A 17,786-nucleotide genomic window follows, 5' to 3' on the forward strand; every position below is an offset into this window, starting at 1 on the left:
GGAATAGGGAATTCTGGAATGGCCAAAGGCCTAATAAGAACAAGAAGAAATGCTTTATTTGTCATATATACAGTTGTACAGTACAATAAAATTCTTTCTTTGCTTATCCCAGCATCATACGGCGCCCCTGGAGCAGAGAATGTTAAGGGTCTTGCTTAAGGACCCAACAGTGGCTGCATAGCAGAGCCTGGATTTGAACCTCCGATCTTCCGGTTGATAGCCCAAAGCTCTACCCACTAGGCTACCACTGTCCCTAAATATTAATCCTATTGAGATTGAATGTGGGGTGAAACCCCACAAACACCACATGACTGAAAGATATTACATTTAAAATATATGTGTTACTATATGTAATACTGTATATGTGTAATATAAGTAATACTGGTTATGTATTAAATGTGACAACAATCTCCCCTATTCTTCAAATGTCTGGGCTGTGCGGTCAGGTGGCATGAGAAACATACAAGCCCGACTACATTTAGTCAATATTATTATTAATTTTTTTACAGCAAGAACGTCCTGGGTTCGATCCCAGGTGGAGCGGTCCGGGTACTTTCTGTGCAGAGTTTTGCATGTTCTCCCCGTGTCTGTGTGGGTTTTCTTCAGGTTTCCACCCACAAGTCCAAAAATTTGAGCTTGTAAAATTTGCCCTAAGTGTGTGTCTGTCCTGTGTGTGTGTGTGTGTGTGTGTGTGCGTACGTGTGTGCGCGTGTGCTTGCCCTGTGATGAAATGGCGACCTGTCCGGGGGTCTTTCTTACTTTTCACCCATTGAATCGGACCCACCGCGACCCCATATAGAACAGCAAGCAATGAATGAATGAACGAATAAATAAAGGAACATTTACTCAGAATCAACTAAATGTTTGTGGGATCGACTCTTTAGATTCCCTGCGCTTTAGAGCGATATTAGAAATGAATCGACTCATAGAGTCGACTCCCTCAGTTTTGAATACTTATGCGGTGACGGAGATTAGACTCTTGGAATCGACTCTTTAGATTTTTATGTTTTTAGAGCGATAATAGAAATGAATTGGCTCATAGAGTCGACTCCCTCATTTTTGAATACTTATGCGGTGACGGAGATTAGACTCTTGGAATCGACTCTTTAGATTTTTATGTTTTTGGAGCGATAATAGAAATGAATCGGCTCCTAGAGTCGACTCCCTCAGTTTTGAATACTTATGCGGTGACGGAGATTAGACTCTTGGAATCGACTCTTTAGATGTCTTGGGAGCGATATCAGAAATGAATCGACTCGTTTAGGTCGACTCTCTTAATTTTGAATACTTATGCAGTATAGGATATTAGACTCTTGGAATCGACTCTTTAGATTTCTAGGTTTTCGGAGTGATATTAGAAATGAATCTACTCCTAGAGTCGACTCTCTCAGTTTTGAATACTTATGCAGTATAGGAAATTAGACTCTTGGAATCGACTCTTTAGATTTCTAGGTTTTGACTCCTAGAGTCGACTCTCTCAGTTTTGAATACTTATGCAGCGTAGGAGATTAAACTCTTGGAATCGACTCTTTAGATTTCTATGTCTTGGGAGCGATATCAGAAATGAATCGACTCTTTTAAGTCGACTCTCTTAATTTCGAATAAGTATGCAGTTTAGAGAATCGACTCTTTGAGTGATTGTGTGCAGAAAGTGAACTAGGGTGTGTGTGTGGACCTGAAATGAGACTCGCCCAAACACTGCACACGTGTTGTTGGCTCTTCCTGATTTTTTGGACGTGCAATGCAACACGAACTTAATCCTAAACTGCAAAACTAATCCAAAACAAAGTGCTGACTCGATGACATTAGTACTAGAACAGTACTGCTGTTCACATTCCTGTGCACGATGAACTGATCAGCATTTGTTATTATTATTTTGCAGCCTGCCTGTGGGAGTAATGCGTTTGCATGTTGGGTGGAACTCCAACTTCTGTTTATTTTTGTTTTGATGAGTTTTAGGCTTTAAATCGGCGCTACAAACAGCTTGCAGTCATGATTTTGGAAACAATAAGCCGAGTAAACTTCGCACTGCGACTTACAGTAAGTAAAACAAACTGTGAGTTTTAATTTTGCAAGTTTAAACCACTAGTTAGGTTGTGGTGTCTGCATACCTATGACTGTGTAGTAGTGTATTAGTGATTACCAGGCTGCTGTATGGTACGTCTGTATATCTGTGGTCATATTGTGTTCTTTCAATGCATAAGCACCTCCAAAAAGCAAGTTTGAAATCTGTAATGAGAAGGAATGTCTGCATACTATTGATCATCTAGTGTATCCTGGAGTATTTGCACTTGCAGTGGGGTTATTGTTGTAATATCTGTGTGAAATGAACTATTTGCCAAGTTTAAATCCTCTAGTCAGATGTGTCTACATACTTTTTACATGTACTGTAGAGTATTTGACTTGTGCACTTGTGATTTATTGTTATTTAATCTGTAATTTATAAACTGTTAACTTACATTAAATATATCTTATAGTTAGAAGCTTTGTCTACATACATACTTTAGCTTACAGTATCTGTACATATGGAATAATTTGAACTTGCTTAATGCTGCTCTTGTGGTATCTGTACAGAATTAACTATGTAATAAGTTTAAATCACCATGTTAGAAACTGTGTCCACATACTTTTGGAAGCATAGCTTATCCTACCGTATGTGTACATAATGAATGTTGCTGTTGTTATATATTCACAAAAACCTAAATATGTTAAATAGTTTAAATAGCATGCCGTATAATGAACCATATGTACAAAATGAACTATGTAATACATTTACATTTTCAGCATTTAGCAGACGCTTTTATCCAAAGCGACTTACACAATGAGCAATTGAGGGTTAAGGGCCTTGCTCAAGGACCCAACAGTGGCAACTTGGTGGTGGCGGGGCTTGAACCGGCAACCTTCTGTTTACTAGTCCAGTACCTTAACCACTGAGCTATCACTGGCCCTTGGTTTAGGGGCCATTAGGCCAATAGGTTTGAATCCCCATGTTAGAAGTATGCCTACATACTTTTGGCTGTGTAGTGTAGTTGACTCGTGTGCATCTGTAATCTACAAACTATTTACTTTTTCAAGCCTCATCACCACCAAGTCGTCACTCTTGGGCCCCTGAGCAAGGCCCTTAACTCTTAATTGCTTGAGTAATTAGCTCCAGTTGTCAGTCGCTTTGTATAAAAATGTCTTTCTGATCTGGATACAACTCATCCAGTGTTGATCATGTCTGAGACTGACCAGCATCCAACGTTTGTTTTGTCTCCCTGCATCATTATTAATGGGGACAATCTACCCCAAAATGAGGAAAATACCCTGCACCCATAATTTAAAAAGCTCATTCCTCATCGTTCTGCTCAGTCATGTCCGTATGCTGGTGTTACCCATCACTGCGTGTTCTCCTGTGTGCTCTCAGGTGCCGGTGAGACGGGTTCATCACTCCTCAGATCTCGTCCCCCCTCCTCAGCCGGTTCCTCCGTTAGCTCAGACGCTGCAGCGCTACCTGCTGGCGCTCGAGCCGCTCCTGCCTCCGGACGAGCTGCAGCACACGCGCAAGACGGTGCAGCGTTTCGGCGGCGCCGGGGGCCTGGGCGAGAGGCTACAGCACGGCCTGGAGAGACGAACCAAGCACTCGCACAACTGGGTAACCCCACACGTACAGTGGTTACCATACACTGATCAGCCATAACATTAAAACCACCTCCTTGTTTCTACACTCACTGTCCATTTTATCAGCTCCACTTACCATATAGAAGCGCTTTGTAGTTCTACAATTACTGACTGTAGTCCATCTGTTTCTCTGCATGCTTTGTTAGCCCCCTTTCATGCTGTTCTTCAATGGTCAGGACCCCCACAGGAGCACCACAGAGCAGGTATTATTTAGGTGGTGGATCATTCTCAGCACTGCAGTGACACTGACATGGTGGTGGTGTGTTAGTGTGTGTTGTGCTGGTATGAGTGGATCAGACACAGCAGCGCTGCTGGAGTTTCTAAATACTGTGTCCACTCACAGTCCACTCTATTAGACACTCCTACCTACTTGCTCCACTTTGTAGATGTAAAGTCAGAGACGATCGCTCATCTATTGCTGCTGTTTGAGTTGGTCATCTTCTAGACCTTCATCAGTGGTCACAGGACGCTGCACACGGGGCGCTGTTGGCTGGATATTTTTGGTTGGTGGACTATTCTCAGTCCAGCAGGGACAGTGAGGTGTTTAAAAACCACTTATACCAGCACAACACACACTAACACACCACCACCATGTCAGTGTCACTGCAGTGCTGAGAATGATCCACCACCTAAATAATACCTGCTCTGTGGTGCTCCTGTGGGGGTCCTGACCATTGATGAACAGGGTGAAAGGGGGCTAACAAAGCATGCAGAGAAACAGATGGACTACAGTCAGTAATTGTAGAACTACAAAGTGCTTCTATATGGTAAGTGGAGCTGATAAAATAGACAGTGAGTGTAGAAACCAGGAGGTGGTTTTAATGTTATGGCTGATCGATGTATAGGTTAGAGTGAACTGGTAGCTTGTATTTATAATGTGTGTGTGTGTGTGTGTGTGTGTGTGTGTGTGTGTGTGTGTGTGTAGATCTCGGACTGGTGGGTACAGTGGGCGTATCTGGAGAGTCGTCAGCCCCTGGCCGTTCACTCCAACCCGGCCATCTCTCTGCCCCGCGGAGACTTCAGCGACTGGAGGGGTCAGCTGGAGTGAGTACACACACCGAATACAGTTTCAGCAATCGAGGGTTAAGGGCCTTGCTCAAGGGCCCAACAGTGTGTGTACGTTTGAAGGCTGATCTGAATCTGTTGTATTTCAGGTTTGCAGCAAAGCTCATCTCTGCAGTTCTAGACTTCAAAACCAGAGTGGACAGGTTTGTTCTTTCATAACATTATAAACACACAACGTGGCTCCTGTTTTTATTATCTGGGGTGTAGGAGCGGTGAGAGGTGCTTCCCTAAATTTAGACTTAACCTTAACACCAGAATTAGTACGTTACATGTACTTATGTATTAGTCTGCCAGCACCAGACACTCATTTAGCACTGCTGTTATTATACTGTATATACACATACACTGATCAGCCATAACATTTACCATAAAGAAGCACTTTGTAGTTCTACAATTACTGACTGTAGTCCATTTGTTTCTCTACATGCTTTGTTAGCCCCCTTTCACCCTGTTCTTCAATGGTCAGGACCCCCACAGGACCACCACAGAGCAGGTATTATTTAGGTGGTGGATCATTCTCAGCACTGCAGTGACACTGACATGGTGGTGGTGTGTTAGTGTGTGTTGTGCTGGTATGAGTGGATCAGACACAGCAGCACTGCTGGAGTTTTTAAATACCTCACTGTCACTGCTGGACTGAGAATATGAGAATAGTCCACCAACCAAAAATATCCAGCCAACAGCGCCCCGTGGTGCAGCGTCCTGTGACCACTGATGAAGGTCTAGAAGATGACCGACTCAAACAGCAGCAATAGATGAGCGATCGTCTCTGACTTTACATCTACAAGGTGGACCAACTAGGTAGGAGTGTCTAATAGAGTGGACAGTGAGTGGACACGGTATTTAAAAACTCCAGCAGTGCTGCTGTGTCTGATCCACTCATACCAGCACAACACACACTAACACACCACCACCATGTCAGTGTCACTGCAGTGCTGAGAATGATCCACCACCCAAATAATACCTGCTCTGTAGTGGTCCTGTGGGGGTCCTGACCATTGATGAACAGGGTGAAAGGGGGCTAACAAAGCATGCAGAGAAACAGGTGGACTACAGTCAGTAATTGTAGAACTACAAAGTGCTTCTATATGGTAAGTGGAGCTGATAAAATGGACAGTGAGTGTAGAAACAAGGAGGTGGTTTTAATGTTATGGCTGATCAGTGTATTTATACATTCATTGTCTGTTTTACCACCGTTTTATCCCGGTCAGGGTCACAGTGGGTCAGACTCAATGGGTGAAAAGTAGGAAACACCCCGGTCATTTTCATCAGCCACTGTATCCTGGTCAGGGTCACAGCAGGTCCAGTTCCACAAGAAAACACTGGTACACCATAGGCAGGGTGCCAATTCATTGCAGGACTTAAGTCATCATGTCTGTGTAGATTCCCTTACTCTCTTATATAAAGGGAATTCTATGCCTCCAACTTTGCAGCAACAGTTTAGGGAAGGACCTTTCCTGTTCCAACATGAGCAAGCTCTATTTAAAGAAACCTGACCTCAGCCCCACTCAACAGCTCTGGGATGATGTAGGGCAGTTGTAGCTTAGTGGTTAAGGTACTGGTCCAGTAAACAGAAGGTTGTGGGTTCAAGTCTCACCACTGCCAGGTTGTCACTGTTGGGCCCTTGAGCAAGGCCCTTAACCCTCACTTGCTTAGATTGTATACTGTCACAACTGTAAGTCGCTTTGGATAAAAAGCATCTCCTAAATGCTGAAAATGTAAATGTAATGTAAATGGGATGAACTGGAACATCAACTGAGGCTTTCTTGATCTAATCTTTTGACTGAATGGGCACAAATTCCCACAGACATACTTCCCGAATCTTGTGATGAACCTTTTCAAAAGAGTGGATGTTGTTCTAGCTGAGAAGATCACATAGCGGTCACTCTGTTTTAGTACAATACGCTTTTTAAATGGGACGTCCGACAAGCTCCTGCTCAGGTGTCCAGATACTTTAGACCCTCATTCTCATGTAGTTAAAACTCTCTCCTGTCTGTGATGTAGTGGTCAGCTGGCTGTGGAGTTTATGCGAGGCAGGCCCATGTGTATGGAGCTGTTCCCTCATCTCTTCTCGTCCTGTCGGGTTCCGGGGCCGAAGCGCGATCACGTGGTTCACTACGGCCGGCCCCGCCGAGGCCCCACCCACATCACCGTGGTGAGAAACTACCAGGTGAGAGCCTCGACGTGGGGCGTGTGTGTGTGTGTGTGTTTCGCTACAGAGGATGGGGCGTGTGTGTTTCGCTACAGAGGATGGACACTAGGTACTGATGTGTGTGTGTGTGTGTGTGTGTGTGTGTGTGTGTGTGTGTGTGTGTGTGTGTGTGTGTGTGTGTGTGTGTGTGTGTGTATAGTTCTTCCAGCTGGATGTGTACAACAGTGATGGAACTCCTCTCACTGAGGGTCAGATTCACTCTCAGCTCTGTCGGATTCGCTCTCAGTCCTGGAAGACCGATAAGGAGCCCATGGGAATTCTGACCAGTGAGCATAGACACACGTGGGGTCAGGCGTACAACCGACTGCTGCAGGGTAACCACACACACGCACACACACACACACACAGGTTCATACATGCATTAGATTCCTTAAGCTGGTGGAAGGCGTGTTGGCAGAGCTCGGTTTAAATATCAAGAAACTCCAGCGTCCTGACTTTAGAAATGAATTGGAACACCAACTTCAGTGCCCAGCCATACAAATGCTGTCATCTTTCGACGGAATGGGCACAAATTCCCACAGACATACTCCAAAGTCTTGTGAGAAGCCACTTCAGAAGAGCGGCTGTTGTTCTAGCTGAAAAGATCACACAGAGGGTCACTAGGCTTTAATAGAGTATTTTTTGAAATGGGACGTCCAGTATTATCATGCTCAGGTGTCCAAATACTTCTGACCTCATCGACTTTGCAGCAAGTTTAGGGAAGGGAATTGTTGAAGAAGGTCATGCTGGTTCTGATAGAAAGGTGTCAGAATACACAGTGCATCGCAGTTTGTTGCGTATGGGGCTGCATAGCTGTAGACCAGTCAGGGTGCCCATGCTGACCCCTGTCCACCGCCGAAAGTGCCAACAGTGGGCAGCCATGAACATCAATTATATGGCTGCTAGTTTTTTTTTTTCCACATCTGCAAACAAGCACGTCACCTTCTACATCATCATCATCATCACCAAGAGTTGATCGATGCTTTTTACATAAAAACAAACATCTGTAACAGCAGCACAAATCCCCACAGGTAACCTACACGCTCTGCTGTCATGTTAGTACGGTTTACTTCTGTTTATGATGCATCCTTGGCTCCCAAAACTGATGGAAAAACAGACTGGTTCTCTAAAAAGTGTAGTAGGAAGGTCAGATTTTATGCTTAGTATAGTCTGAATATTAGTATTATGCTGCTCGTGCATAAATCCTCACAGTCATGTTGCTGTTTAAGCAAGTACGACTGGAGTGGAGAGTACAGAGATAAGCAGGATGTTGTAAGCAAATGAGGAACAACAGGTTATCACAGAATGGTTGGTTCCAAAGTCCTACACCCAAGTTTCAGAGAAACTGTAAACGTGACTAGAGCAGTATAAAGAGAGGTCCACAGTTCTGTTCTTAGTTCTTCAGCTCATATACTGCTGTAAGAACCCATAACCGTATTTTAATAAATCTTTTTCAATCCAGTCCGACTTCTTTTGCATTCTCACCATTTTCCATGACAAAAGCACCAAGGTTCTACAGTAAGAAGCCTGAATGGAGTCCTTCTGGTCTTTTGATCTCTGTGCTCTGCTCTCCCTCAGATAAGATCAATAAGGAGTCGGTGAGGCTGATAGAGAAAGGAATCTTCACTCTGTGTCTGGACTCTCCAGTCATGACCATCTGCGATGAGAAGTACGAGCTGCTTTATTGTATTGATGTCTCTCTCAGCTTCTGGATTTTTTTTCCTCTCGGTTTGTTTTCGGTGAAGGAGAAACGTGATGCGGCGATTCATTTTCAATAATAATTGCACTTTTTAATTTTGGTTTGGCTCAACAAACTATAGGTGCGAGTGCTGAGATCTCGAGCCCTTAAGGTCGAAACTCAGCTTCTGTCAGCCAGACGTGTACCTACACAGACTTGATTGGCTAATGTCTGCCGGGTGGGAGGGCTGAATAAACGACCTCTGCTGGCCGGTGGAGGCGCTGCACAGAGACGGTGAATAACGGAGAGCAGTGCGTGACTCTCTGTATGTGTTACTGATTCCTGTGTGCTGGGGAAAAGAAGTGGTTGGCAACTGCACGTGTCGGACGGGGCGTGTGTTTGGTACGGCCCTCCTCGCTCGAGCTAGGGGTCTGAAGCAGTAGATGAGATACATCTGGGGAATTGAATGCGACTAGATTAGGAGATAAAATAACAAATGCAGAAATATGTATAAACAAACTGTAGGGATTTCTAGTCCTTTTGTATTTTTGCTTTATTTTTTGTAATTGTGGCTTCTTTTTGTTTCTTGTGTCCCTTTTAAATGTAATTTTTGTTGCTCAGTGGGAAAAAAGATTCTCTTTATTTATACTTGAGATTGTTTATTGCTTATGCTCAAAGTGTAAAAAGAAAATTTTATTTATTTAATTTTGTGTTTTAGTTCCTGCAATCTGGTTTTTTTTTCCAAATTTCTATCCAGAATTGAAGTAACAGGTTTATTTTACTTATGTTAGTTACTACATTAGTCAAAAACTCTGAGGCCCTGAACCCTTAATCATTTTTTTTGGATACAAGCATCCGCTAAATGTCACACATGTAAATGTAAGCTCATATTTGGCTCACCTGAGCCAAATGCCACGCCCACCTCATCTCAGGAGGGCCAAGGCCCTTATGCACCCTTAATTACAGTTTTAGAAGATATTTTAATCCAAAGCGATTGAGGGTTAAGGGCCTTGCTCAGGGACGGTGGTGGGGCTTAAACCCACAACCTTCTGATTACTAGTCCAGTACATTAACCACTGTCACTGACCTGTTTGTGCAGCTGCTGTTTACTTCTTTTCACCTGCTAGGGTTCACATGATCAGCTGTCCCTGGCACAGACGCCTCAACCGGTCAGCAGAAGCTGCACTTACACCAGCGACGAGTATCCCTGTTTCAGCCTTTGTCCCTCCCCCTATAGACACTTAGCCAGTCGTGTGTCTGTGTAGGCGCCCGCCCGGCTGATATCAGATCTGAGATTTGAACCACCCTCCAAAACTGTTTTATTAATTGTTAATATTAATATTAAGTAATTAATTGTTGTTTGACTGGTGTTATCTGTGTGTGATGGATGATTGACAGGTACTCCAGCAGAATGACGGCTCAGATCCTGCATGGAGGCGGGACTTACTCCAACAGCGGAAACCGCTGGTTTGATAAAACGTTACAGGTGGGCGGAGCTACTGCTTATAATATAAATACTTTAAATATTCTGCATTTAATTGAATAAAAATATTTATTATGACGTCAGTGATGTAAAGTGGAATGTTTTATGTGCTGGTTTTGTTTTTAGATAAAAGATGAGTTTTATTTATTGTAAGGTGAACATGCTAAATCTCCTGTGTGTTTGTGTGTGTGTGTGTGTGCAGTTCGTGGTGAGTGAAGACGGATCATGGGGGCTCCTGTATGAACAGGCTACGGCTGAAGCTCCTCCAATAGCTACACTGCTCGACCATGTTCTGCACTACTGGTACACACACACACACACACATCCACACACACACACTAATGTATCTTATATTTACAGCTTCGACCCTACACACTTACCGACCACTTTATTAGAAATCATCTGGATCGGTGATATCTTAGTGCTTCGAGGTAACAGGACCTCAAGGTTCCAACCCCAACACAGCAAGGTCACCACTGTGTTGGTGGTAATCTGGTCCCACTGTGGTTTACAAGGTGTAACGTAAAGCCTCCACAAGGGGGTGCTCATGTACAAGTTTAAATAGATAGACAGACAGACAGACAGATATATGGATATATAGACCGTCTGACAGACAGAGATAGATAGACAGATAGATAGACAGATATATAGACTGTCAGACAGACAGACAGACATAGATCGATAGACAGGCAGGTAGATAAATAGATAGATAGACAGACAGACTGGTAGACAGATATGTGGACAGACATAGACAGATAGATGGACAGATAGATAGGTAGACAGACAAGATATATAGACCGTCTGACAGACAGACAGCTGGATGGATGGATGGACGGACGGACAGATAGATAGGCCGTCTGACAGACAGAGAGCTGAATAGACAGGCAGATAGACAGATAGGTAGGTAGGTAGGTAGACAGACAGACAGAAAGATAGAAAGACTAGTAATCAGAAGGTTGCTGGTTCAAACCCCACCAATGCCAGGTTGCCACAGTTGGACCCTTGAGCAAGGCCTTTAACCCTCAATTGCTAAGACTGTATACTGACTGTATACTGTCGCTTTGGATAAAAGCATCTGTTAAATATTAAAATGTGAACATCTTACCCCTGTTGTTCCCTCTGTGCTACAGTAAGAAGCCTGATCCGGTCCGAGCTCCTCTCGTCCCGCTGCCCATGCCAAAGAAGCTCTACTTCTACATCGACCGGGCTATCAAGTGGGACCTGGAGATGGCCAAGCAGAACCTCAACATGTGAGTTTACACTCCTGTACATGTTTTATTACGAGTGACGATCTCTAGACACAACAATATTCATACAAAGATTCTAGAGTAATAGTGAAATGAAGTGCTCGGGTGGCGCCTACTACTACTGGGATCCAGAGTTTGAATCCCCAGGGGTGTGATATCTGCCGTCTGGGCATCTACAAACAGGCTTGATTGGCTATGGGTCTTGGCGATCTGTTTGGGTGTGGTTCTGCATTGTTACCACATTGATTTAGTAATACCTGAGACTCTGGACCCACCACAACCCTGACCAGGATAGAGCAGTGATAAAACGTTAAAATGAAACTTGGTTTATTTACACTTTGTAAACTTTGAATTTATGTGTTTCAGCCACAACAGTTACTAACAGGTGTAATAAATTAATTATATAAAGGAAATGATATGCTTCCAACTTTGTCGCAACAGTTTAGGGAAGGCCCTTTATAAAGGCATGAAGAAAAGCTCAGTTTAAAGAAACTCCAGTGTCCTGCACAGAGTTCTGATCTCTGGAATGAGGTCATGTGTTAGGCTCAAGATTGGGTCACTTATTTATGGAAACTCGGTTTATGGAGCACCAGGCGGAAAATCGGCCCATGAAACACAAATTGTGGACACAAATACTTTGAATTTAGCTTTTGTGTTGTTGGCTAATAGATGACCGCTCTCTCCTCAGTCTCATCAACGATCTGGACATCAGCTGCTTTAACTTCCAGAACTTTGGAAAGGAATTCCCTAAACAGCTGAAGTTCAGTCCCAACGCCTTCATCCAGGTCGCCATCCAGCTGGCTTATTACAGGTGAGGGACACGTTTATCTACCAGGGCAGTGGTAGACAGGGCATATCATTGTTTAGTTGGCACTGTTGGACCCCTGAGCAAAAGCCCCTAATTCTCAGTTGCTTAAATTGTGTTCAGTTGTTGTAAGTCACTTTGGATACTTAAACAGTAAGTTGATCTGTCCAGGGTTTATCTGGACACAGAGAGGGTCAGTCGAGGGTTGAAGGTCCCTCTCAAACACCAACAGTCCTTCTGAACTCCCGGCTCAACTCGACTAAAGTCTTTCCGAATCAAAATGAAATAATTTAGTGTTTTATTTATATATTTTATTCACTTGTGTTTCATGTGAGTTTGTGAGCTGGTAACTAGGACTGATAAGGCTAGACTGGACTAGTTGACCAGCAGTGGGCGCTATAACACAGTGGATCTCAATACTGTTTAATCTTGTGAGCTTCATCCTCATGATCTGCTCCAGTGTTTTCTGCGGCAAAGCATTGGTACTAATGTCCCAGTACCAGATCCTGGTACATTATTTAGTGCTCACTATGAATCACATTTTCTATTTTATTTAAGCATTTTCTTCCTTTTTCTTTCAATTTAGTCATAGCCAGTTAGTCATTCGCTGCTGGAGACCCTGATACGATCTGAGGAGGGTATATCTGTCTGACACAAGCCCCCTCCGACGTGGGCTGCTAATGCCAAGTTCACACTACACGACTTTCCAAGTGGTCGGGTCGCTGTACGGTTCACACTACACGACTGGATCTCTTGTACTCGGGAGTCTTTCAGGTCGGTGTGGCTTTCACACTACACGGCTGATCGGTGATAGGGGGTCAAACACACTACACCGTCTATCACCAACTGGAATCTCAGGCGAGCTTCTCTGATCTCCCAGAGAACAAATGTGAGAAGTGACGAGGGGTTTAATGATGCCACGTCCAAACATGCACGTCAACAAGTAGCGAGAGATCAAAGTTTGTGTGCTGATGTGCAGCGTAAAATCAAAGAGAAAAAATAAATGAATCTGAGTGGATTTGGCAACACGAACAGTATGGATTGTTCTGTAGTGAGTTGGAGGTTAATAAATATTTTTTGCAATGCAGTGTTATGTTTCGTAGAGAACGATAAGGTCAGAAATACTGTAAAACTTGTGTGTGTGCCGGTGTATTCTGATATAAACTATATTACACCCCTGTACCACCTGTTTACACTCCTCTCCTGCGTTTCCCCTCACACCGTATCTTGCGTTCTCATTGGCTGTTCAACATAGCACTCATTGCCAGTCGGCCAACTTAGATCCAGATATTTGACATGCCAGATATCTCTCTTCAGTCGCATTTTACGTCATCCTACACTCCCGAGAAGAGGGCGTGTCTAAATTCTTAGATCATTTAAAATGCTCCTACTAAGGCGCCTTAATTCTGAGTGATAATCTGACTGAATAATGAGGGAGCGTCCGACACTTCCTCAGCGCTGAAGGCAATCCCAGCATTCAGTGCGGCACAACTTTCCTCACAAAAAACTACAAACATGGTGGATGAATCAATATGGAGCAACCAACAGAGTTCTTTTCAAATGTAAATAAATTATCATTGATGTTTAATCTGTATAAAGGTGTAATTATACGAGTGTCGTTTATTTGTACATTCGGGCTCGTCAGGGACAGTTGAATCATTTTCAGTACACAGAGGGGTTGTGCCGCCTCTACCCAGTGGTTTGAATGGTCTGATGCTAACTGTGTTAGCTTAGTAAGCCAAAGCTGCAGTGACGTAATCAACGTAACCTCTGTATAAGTAGTGCGTCTAAATAATCTGCCTTATAATCTCCATGTCTTATTAGAATCCTCTCTACTGAGGCAGCTGATCAGGTAGGCAGCAAGGCAGCTCTCTAGGTTTTCAGACAGACCCCATGTACTGTGAATCACTGTGGTAGATGGAACTGGACTCACCACAACCCTGACCAGGACGAAGTGGCTGGTAAAAATGAAATCTGCACGTCTGTGTCTTCTCAGAGCGCACGGCGAGCTGTGTCCCGCCTGTGACATCGCCTCAGTCCGAATGTTTCGAGGAGGACGCATCGACTACATCCGCTCTCCCACCAATCAGGCGCTCAAGTTCGTCCAGGCCTTTGATGACCACGCCCTCTCTGTGAGTTACACCAGCTAACGAGGGCAGATTGATGAGTTTAATGCTAACGGGAGCCTTTTAGAAACTGTGTGTGTGTGTGTGTGTGTGTGTGTGTGTGTGTGTGTGTGTGTGTGTGTGTGTGTGTGTTAGGTGGAAGTGAAGGTGGAGCTGCTGAAGGAGGCTGTGGATGCTTATAGTCAGCTGACCGATCAGGTAAGATCACCGTCCGTGTTCCAGACATCACGTTTGTGTCGGTGTGATGTACAGCAGTGGAACAGCTGTACAGCAGCATGAACTTCTTCAGCAGTTTGAGCTACAGTAGCTCGTCTGTTGGATCAGACCACACGGACCAGCCTTCGCTCCCCACGTGCATTAATGACCCTTGGCCGCCCATGACCCTGTCGCCGGTTTACCACTGTTCCTTCCTTGGACCACCTTTGATAGATACTGACCACTGCAGACCGGGAACACCCCACTAGAGCTGCAGTTTAGAGTGAATGTGTAGGTTAGAATCTGGGCTCTTTACTGTACGTTGGACTTAATGAGACGCGCCTACCTCTGTTTTATTTCTGCTATAAGTTGAAGCACTTTGCTTTGTGTACGGAACACCATAAACACGTGCTGCACTTTGTTTAATATGGAGCACTTGAGAATGTGATAATATGGACATAAACCCTGTTTACATTTAGTTTTGTGCCATATTATTAAGCCGTACAGTTTATTTTTAAAATAAAAGAAGCTTTAATGAGATTCTGAATTACATTTTTTGAAGTAAAATGAATCGTTTAGACTGATCGATAAAATAGTCTATAGATTAATCGAAAGAAAAATAGTCGTTAGTGGCAGCCCTAGTATTGGGACATCCTTTCAAATTTTGTGTTTCAGCCTCAACAAATCCAACAGGTGTAATAAATTAATTATATAAAGGAAACTATATGCTTCCAACTTTACAGCAACAGTTTAGGGACGGACCTTTCCTGTTCCAGCATGAGCGAGCTCTATAAAGACATGAGGGCGGCACGGTGGCCAAGTGGGTAGCACTGTCGCCTCACAGCAAGAAGGTCCTGGGTTCGATCCCTAGGTGGGGCGGTCCGGGGCCTTTCTGTGTGGAGTTTGCATGTTCTCCCCGTGTCTGTGTGGGTTTCCTCTGGGTGCTTCGGTTTCCTCCCACAGTCCAAAGACGTGCAACTACTGTTTCTGTCATGAATGTAAACAAAGTGTGTAGAACATGACGTTAAAATCCTAATAAACTAAACTATAAAGACATGAAGAAAAGCTCAGTTTAATTGAAAGAACCTCCAGTGTCCTGCCCTGACCTGAGCCCCCACTGACTTCTGACCCAGAAGTTGTGAAGTTCTGCTTGTGTGACGTACAGATCCTAATCTGGAGGATAAATCTGAGTTATAATGACTTCAGCCTGTGTATGTAAACTTATGTCCTCCTCTGTACGTGTGTGTGTGTGTTGGCCAGGCTCTGAAGGGACAGGGTATTGACCGGCACCTGCTGGGTCTGAAGCTACAGGCTATCGAGGAGGGACTGAGCGTACCCAGGATGTTCATGGACACGGCGTACGGGCTGGCCACACACTGGAAACTACGTACAGGACAGGTAACATCTCCAAAAGATGAGAAAGGATGGGAATCCCATTAAATGTCTCATTTCACATGGTTTATATGCAGAAATGTATGTGCGTGAATGTACAGTGCTGAGAAACGAGTAGTTAACACTTCTTGTTTTGTTATTTGTACTCAAATAACACAAGTACTCAAACTTTAATATATGGACTTAAATATAAACGAACTGTAGAATGTAATAAAAACACATTTGAAAGTTGGGGCAACATATTCAAAAAAGCAAGATACTGCATATAATTTAGGTCTTTCACCATCTACTGTACATAATATTATGAAAAGATTCTGGGAACCCTGAGAATCTCTGTCTGGGTAAAATCACTGCTGAATGTGGTTGACCTCCTTCAAGCCCTCAGACAGATGCTACTGTAATAAATTCAGCCACATAGGCTTGGCTGAACTTTTGAAAGTCATTGTTACTTAACACGGTCCGCTGCTGTATCGAGAAACCCAACCTGAAACACTGATACACAGAGAGGAAGCCAGTCGATTTCCTGAACTCATCTCACTTGATGAGACAGTGATAGTCAGTGGTAACGTATGTTGTGCTCAGATGAGTCCACAATTCAGCTTGTTTTTAAAAGAAAACTGACCATTCAGGACCATCCAGAATGTTGCATCAGTGCCCACATCATAGGTGACTTGCGTATGGGTGAAGGTACTTTTGTCTTGGAAGTCAAAAAGTCCAAGACTATTTCAGCAAGAAGATGCCAGGCTTCACGACAGAGTGGCTTTTGTAGAGTGCATGTGCTCCACTGGCCTGCCTGCAGCAATGCCCAGTCTTACAAATACTGTCATCTTTTGACTGAATGGGCACATATTCTAACAGACATATTCCAAAGTCTTATGAGAAGCCTTCTCAGAAGAGCGGCTGTTATTCTAGTGTAGAGTGCACGTGCTTGACTGTCCTGCCTGCAGCTATTCGAATCCCCAGTTCCCAAATTATTAAAAAGTGTCATTAATAAAAAGGTGATGGAAGACGGGGTAAACACGCTCCCGTGCCAACTTTTTACATGTTTTTTAAGCTTTAAATTCAACATTTGTTTATATTTACAAAATATAATAGATTAAAAAAAATTCTATCACTCAGGTTCCAACTAACACAGACAGCGTGATGAGTTTCGGGCCTCTGGTCCCCGATGGCTACGCCGTCTGTTACAACCCACAACCGGATCACATCCACTTCTCCATCACGGCCTTCAACTGCTGCGACGAGACCAACGCCGAGAAACTGGCTGTGACGCTGGAGAGCGCCCTCTACGACCTGCACAAGCTACTGCAGCCGCCTGTATAGAAATAACAAACTCCATTACTGAACCTGTACAAGCGTTTATTAAGAGATGAATCATTAAAGAGCACTCCATGTTAACACGTACAGCAGGACTGAATCAGAAAGAAGTGTTAAATCCTGTTTCAATTTCATTAGTAGCTGAGTACTTAAACAGACCAACCAGAATCCTAAACCCCTCAGACAGACGCTACTACGATTAAATAGTATAGAAAGAGTTGCTCGTCAGGTATTAAAACAGACTAACCACAACAGGTCGCCAATATTTCACATCGGATCAGTTTGTGTAATTATTAATGTGACTTTTTAGCACTAGATTCATGTTTGGAAAAACACCTTTAAAATTTGCAACACATACTTTATACATAAGATGATGCATCTAATTTAGGTCTTTCACCATCTACTGTACATGATATTGTGAAAAGATTCAGTGAATCCTAAACCCCTTAGACAGACGCTACTACGATTAAATAGTATAGAACGAGTTGCTCGTCGAGTTTTAAAACAGACTAGCCACAACAACACAACGGGTCGCCAATATTTCACATCAGATCAGTTTGTGTAAATATTAATGTGAGTTTACCGCACTAGATTCATGTTTAGAAAAACGAATTTTAAATTTTCAAC

At 43.6% G+C, this 17,786-nt stretch overlaps 1 protein-coding gene across 1 annotated transcript; it reads left to right on the forward strand.

The window, feature by feature from the left end:
* Nucleotides 1-1,946: 1,946 nt before the first annotated feature.
* cratb (carnitine O-acetyltransferase b) lies at nt 1,947-17,466 on the forward strand. The gene is made up of 15 exons (XM_062999801.1): nt 1,947-2,040; nt 3,407-3,634; nt 4,586-4,704; nt 4,815-4,868; nt 6,730-6,895; nt 7,077-7,251; nt 8,495-8,585; nt 9,993-10,080; nt 10,280-10,380; nt 11,208-11,327; nt 12,013-12,135; nt 14,126-14,261; nt 14,391-14,453; nt 15,711-15,848; nt 16,962-17,466. The coding sequence occupies exons 1-15, from the start codon at nt 1,993-1,995 to the stop codon at nt 17,163-17,165; spliced, it is 1,854 nt and encodes a 617-aa protein (XP_062855871.1). The 5' UTR covers nt 1,947-1,992; the 3' UTR covers nt 17,166-17,466.
* Nucleotides 17,467-17,786: the final 320 nt, after the last annotated feature.

Source organism: Trichomycterus rosablanca, chromosome 1 (assembly GCF_030014385.1).
Source record: "Trichomycterus rosablanca isolate fTriRos1 chromosome 1, fTriRos1.hap1, whole genome shotgun sequence".
Classification (NCBI taxonomy): Eukaryota; Metazoa; Chordata; class Actinopteri; order Siluriformes; family Trichomycteridae; genus Trichomycterus; species Trichomycterus rosablanca.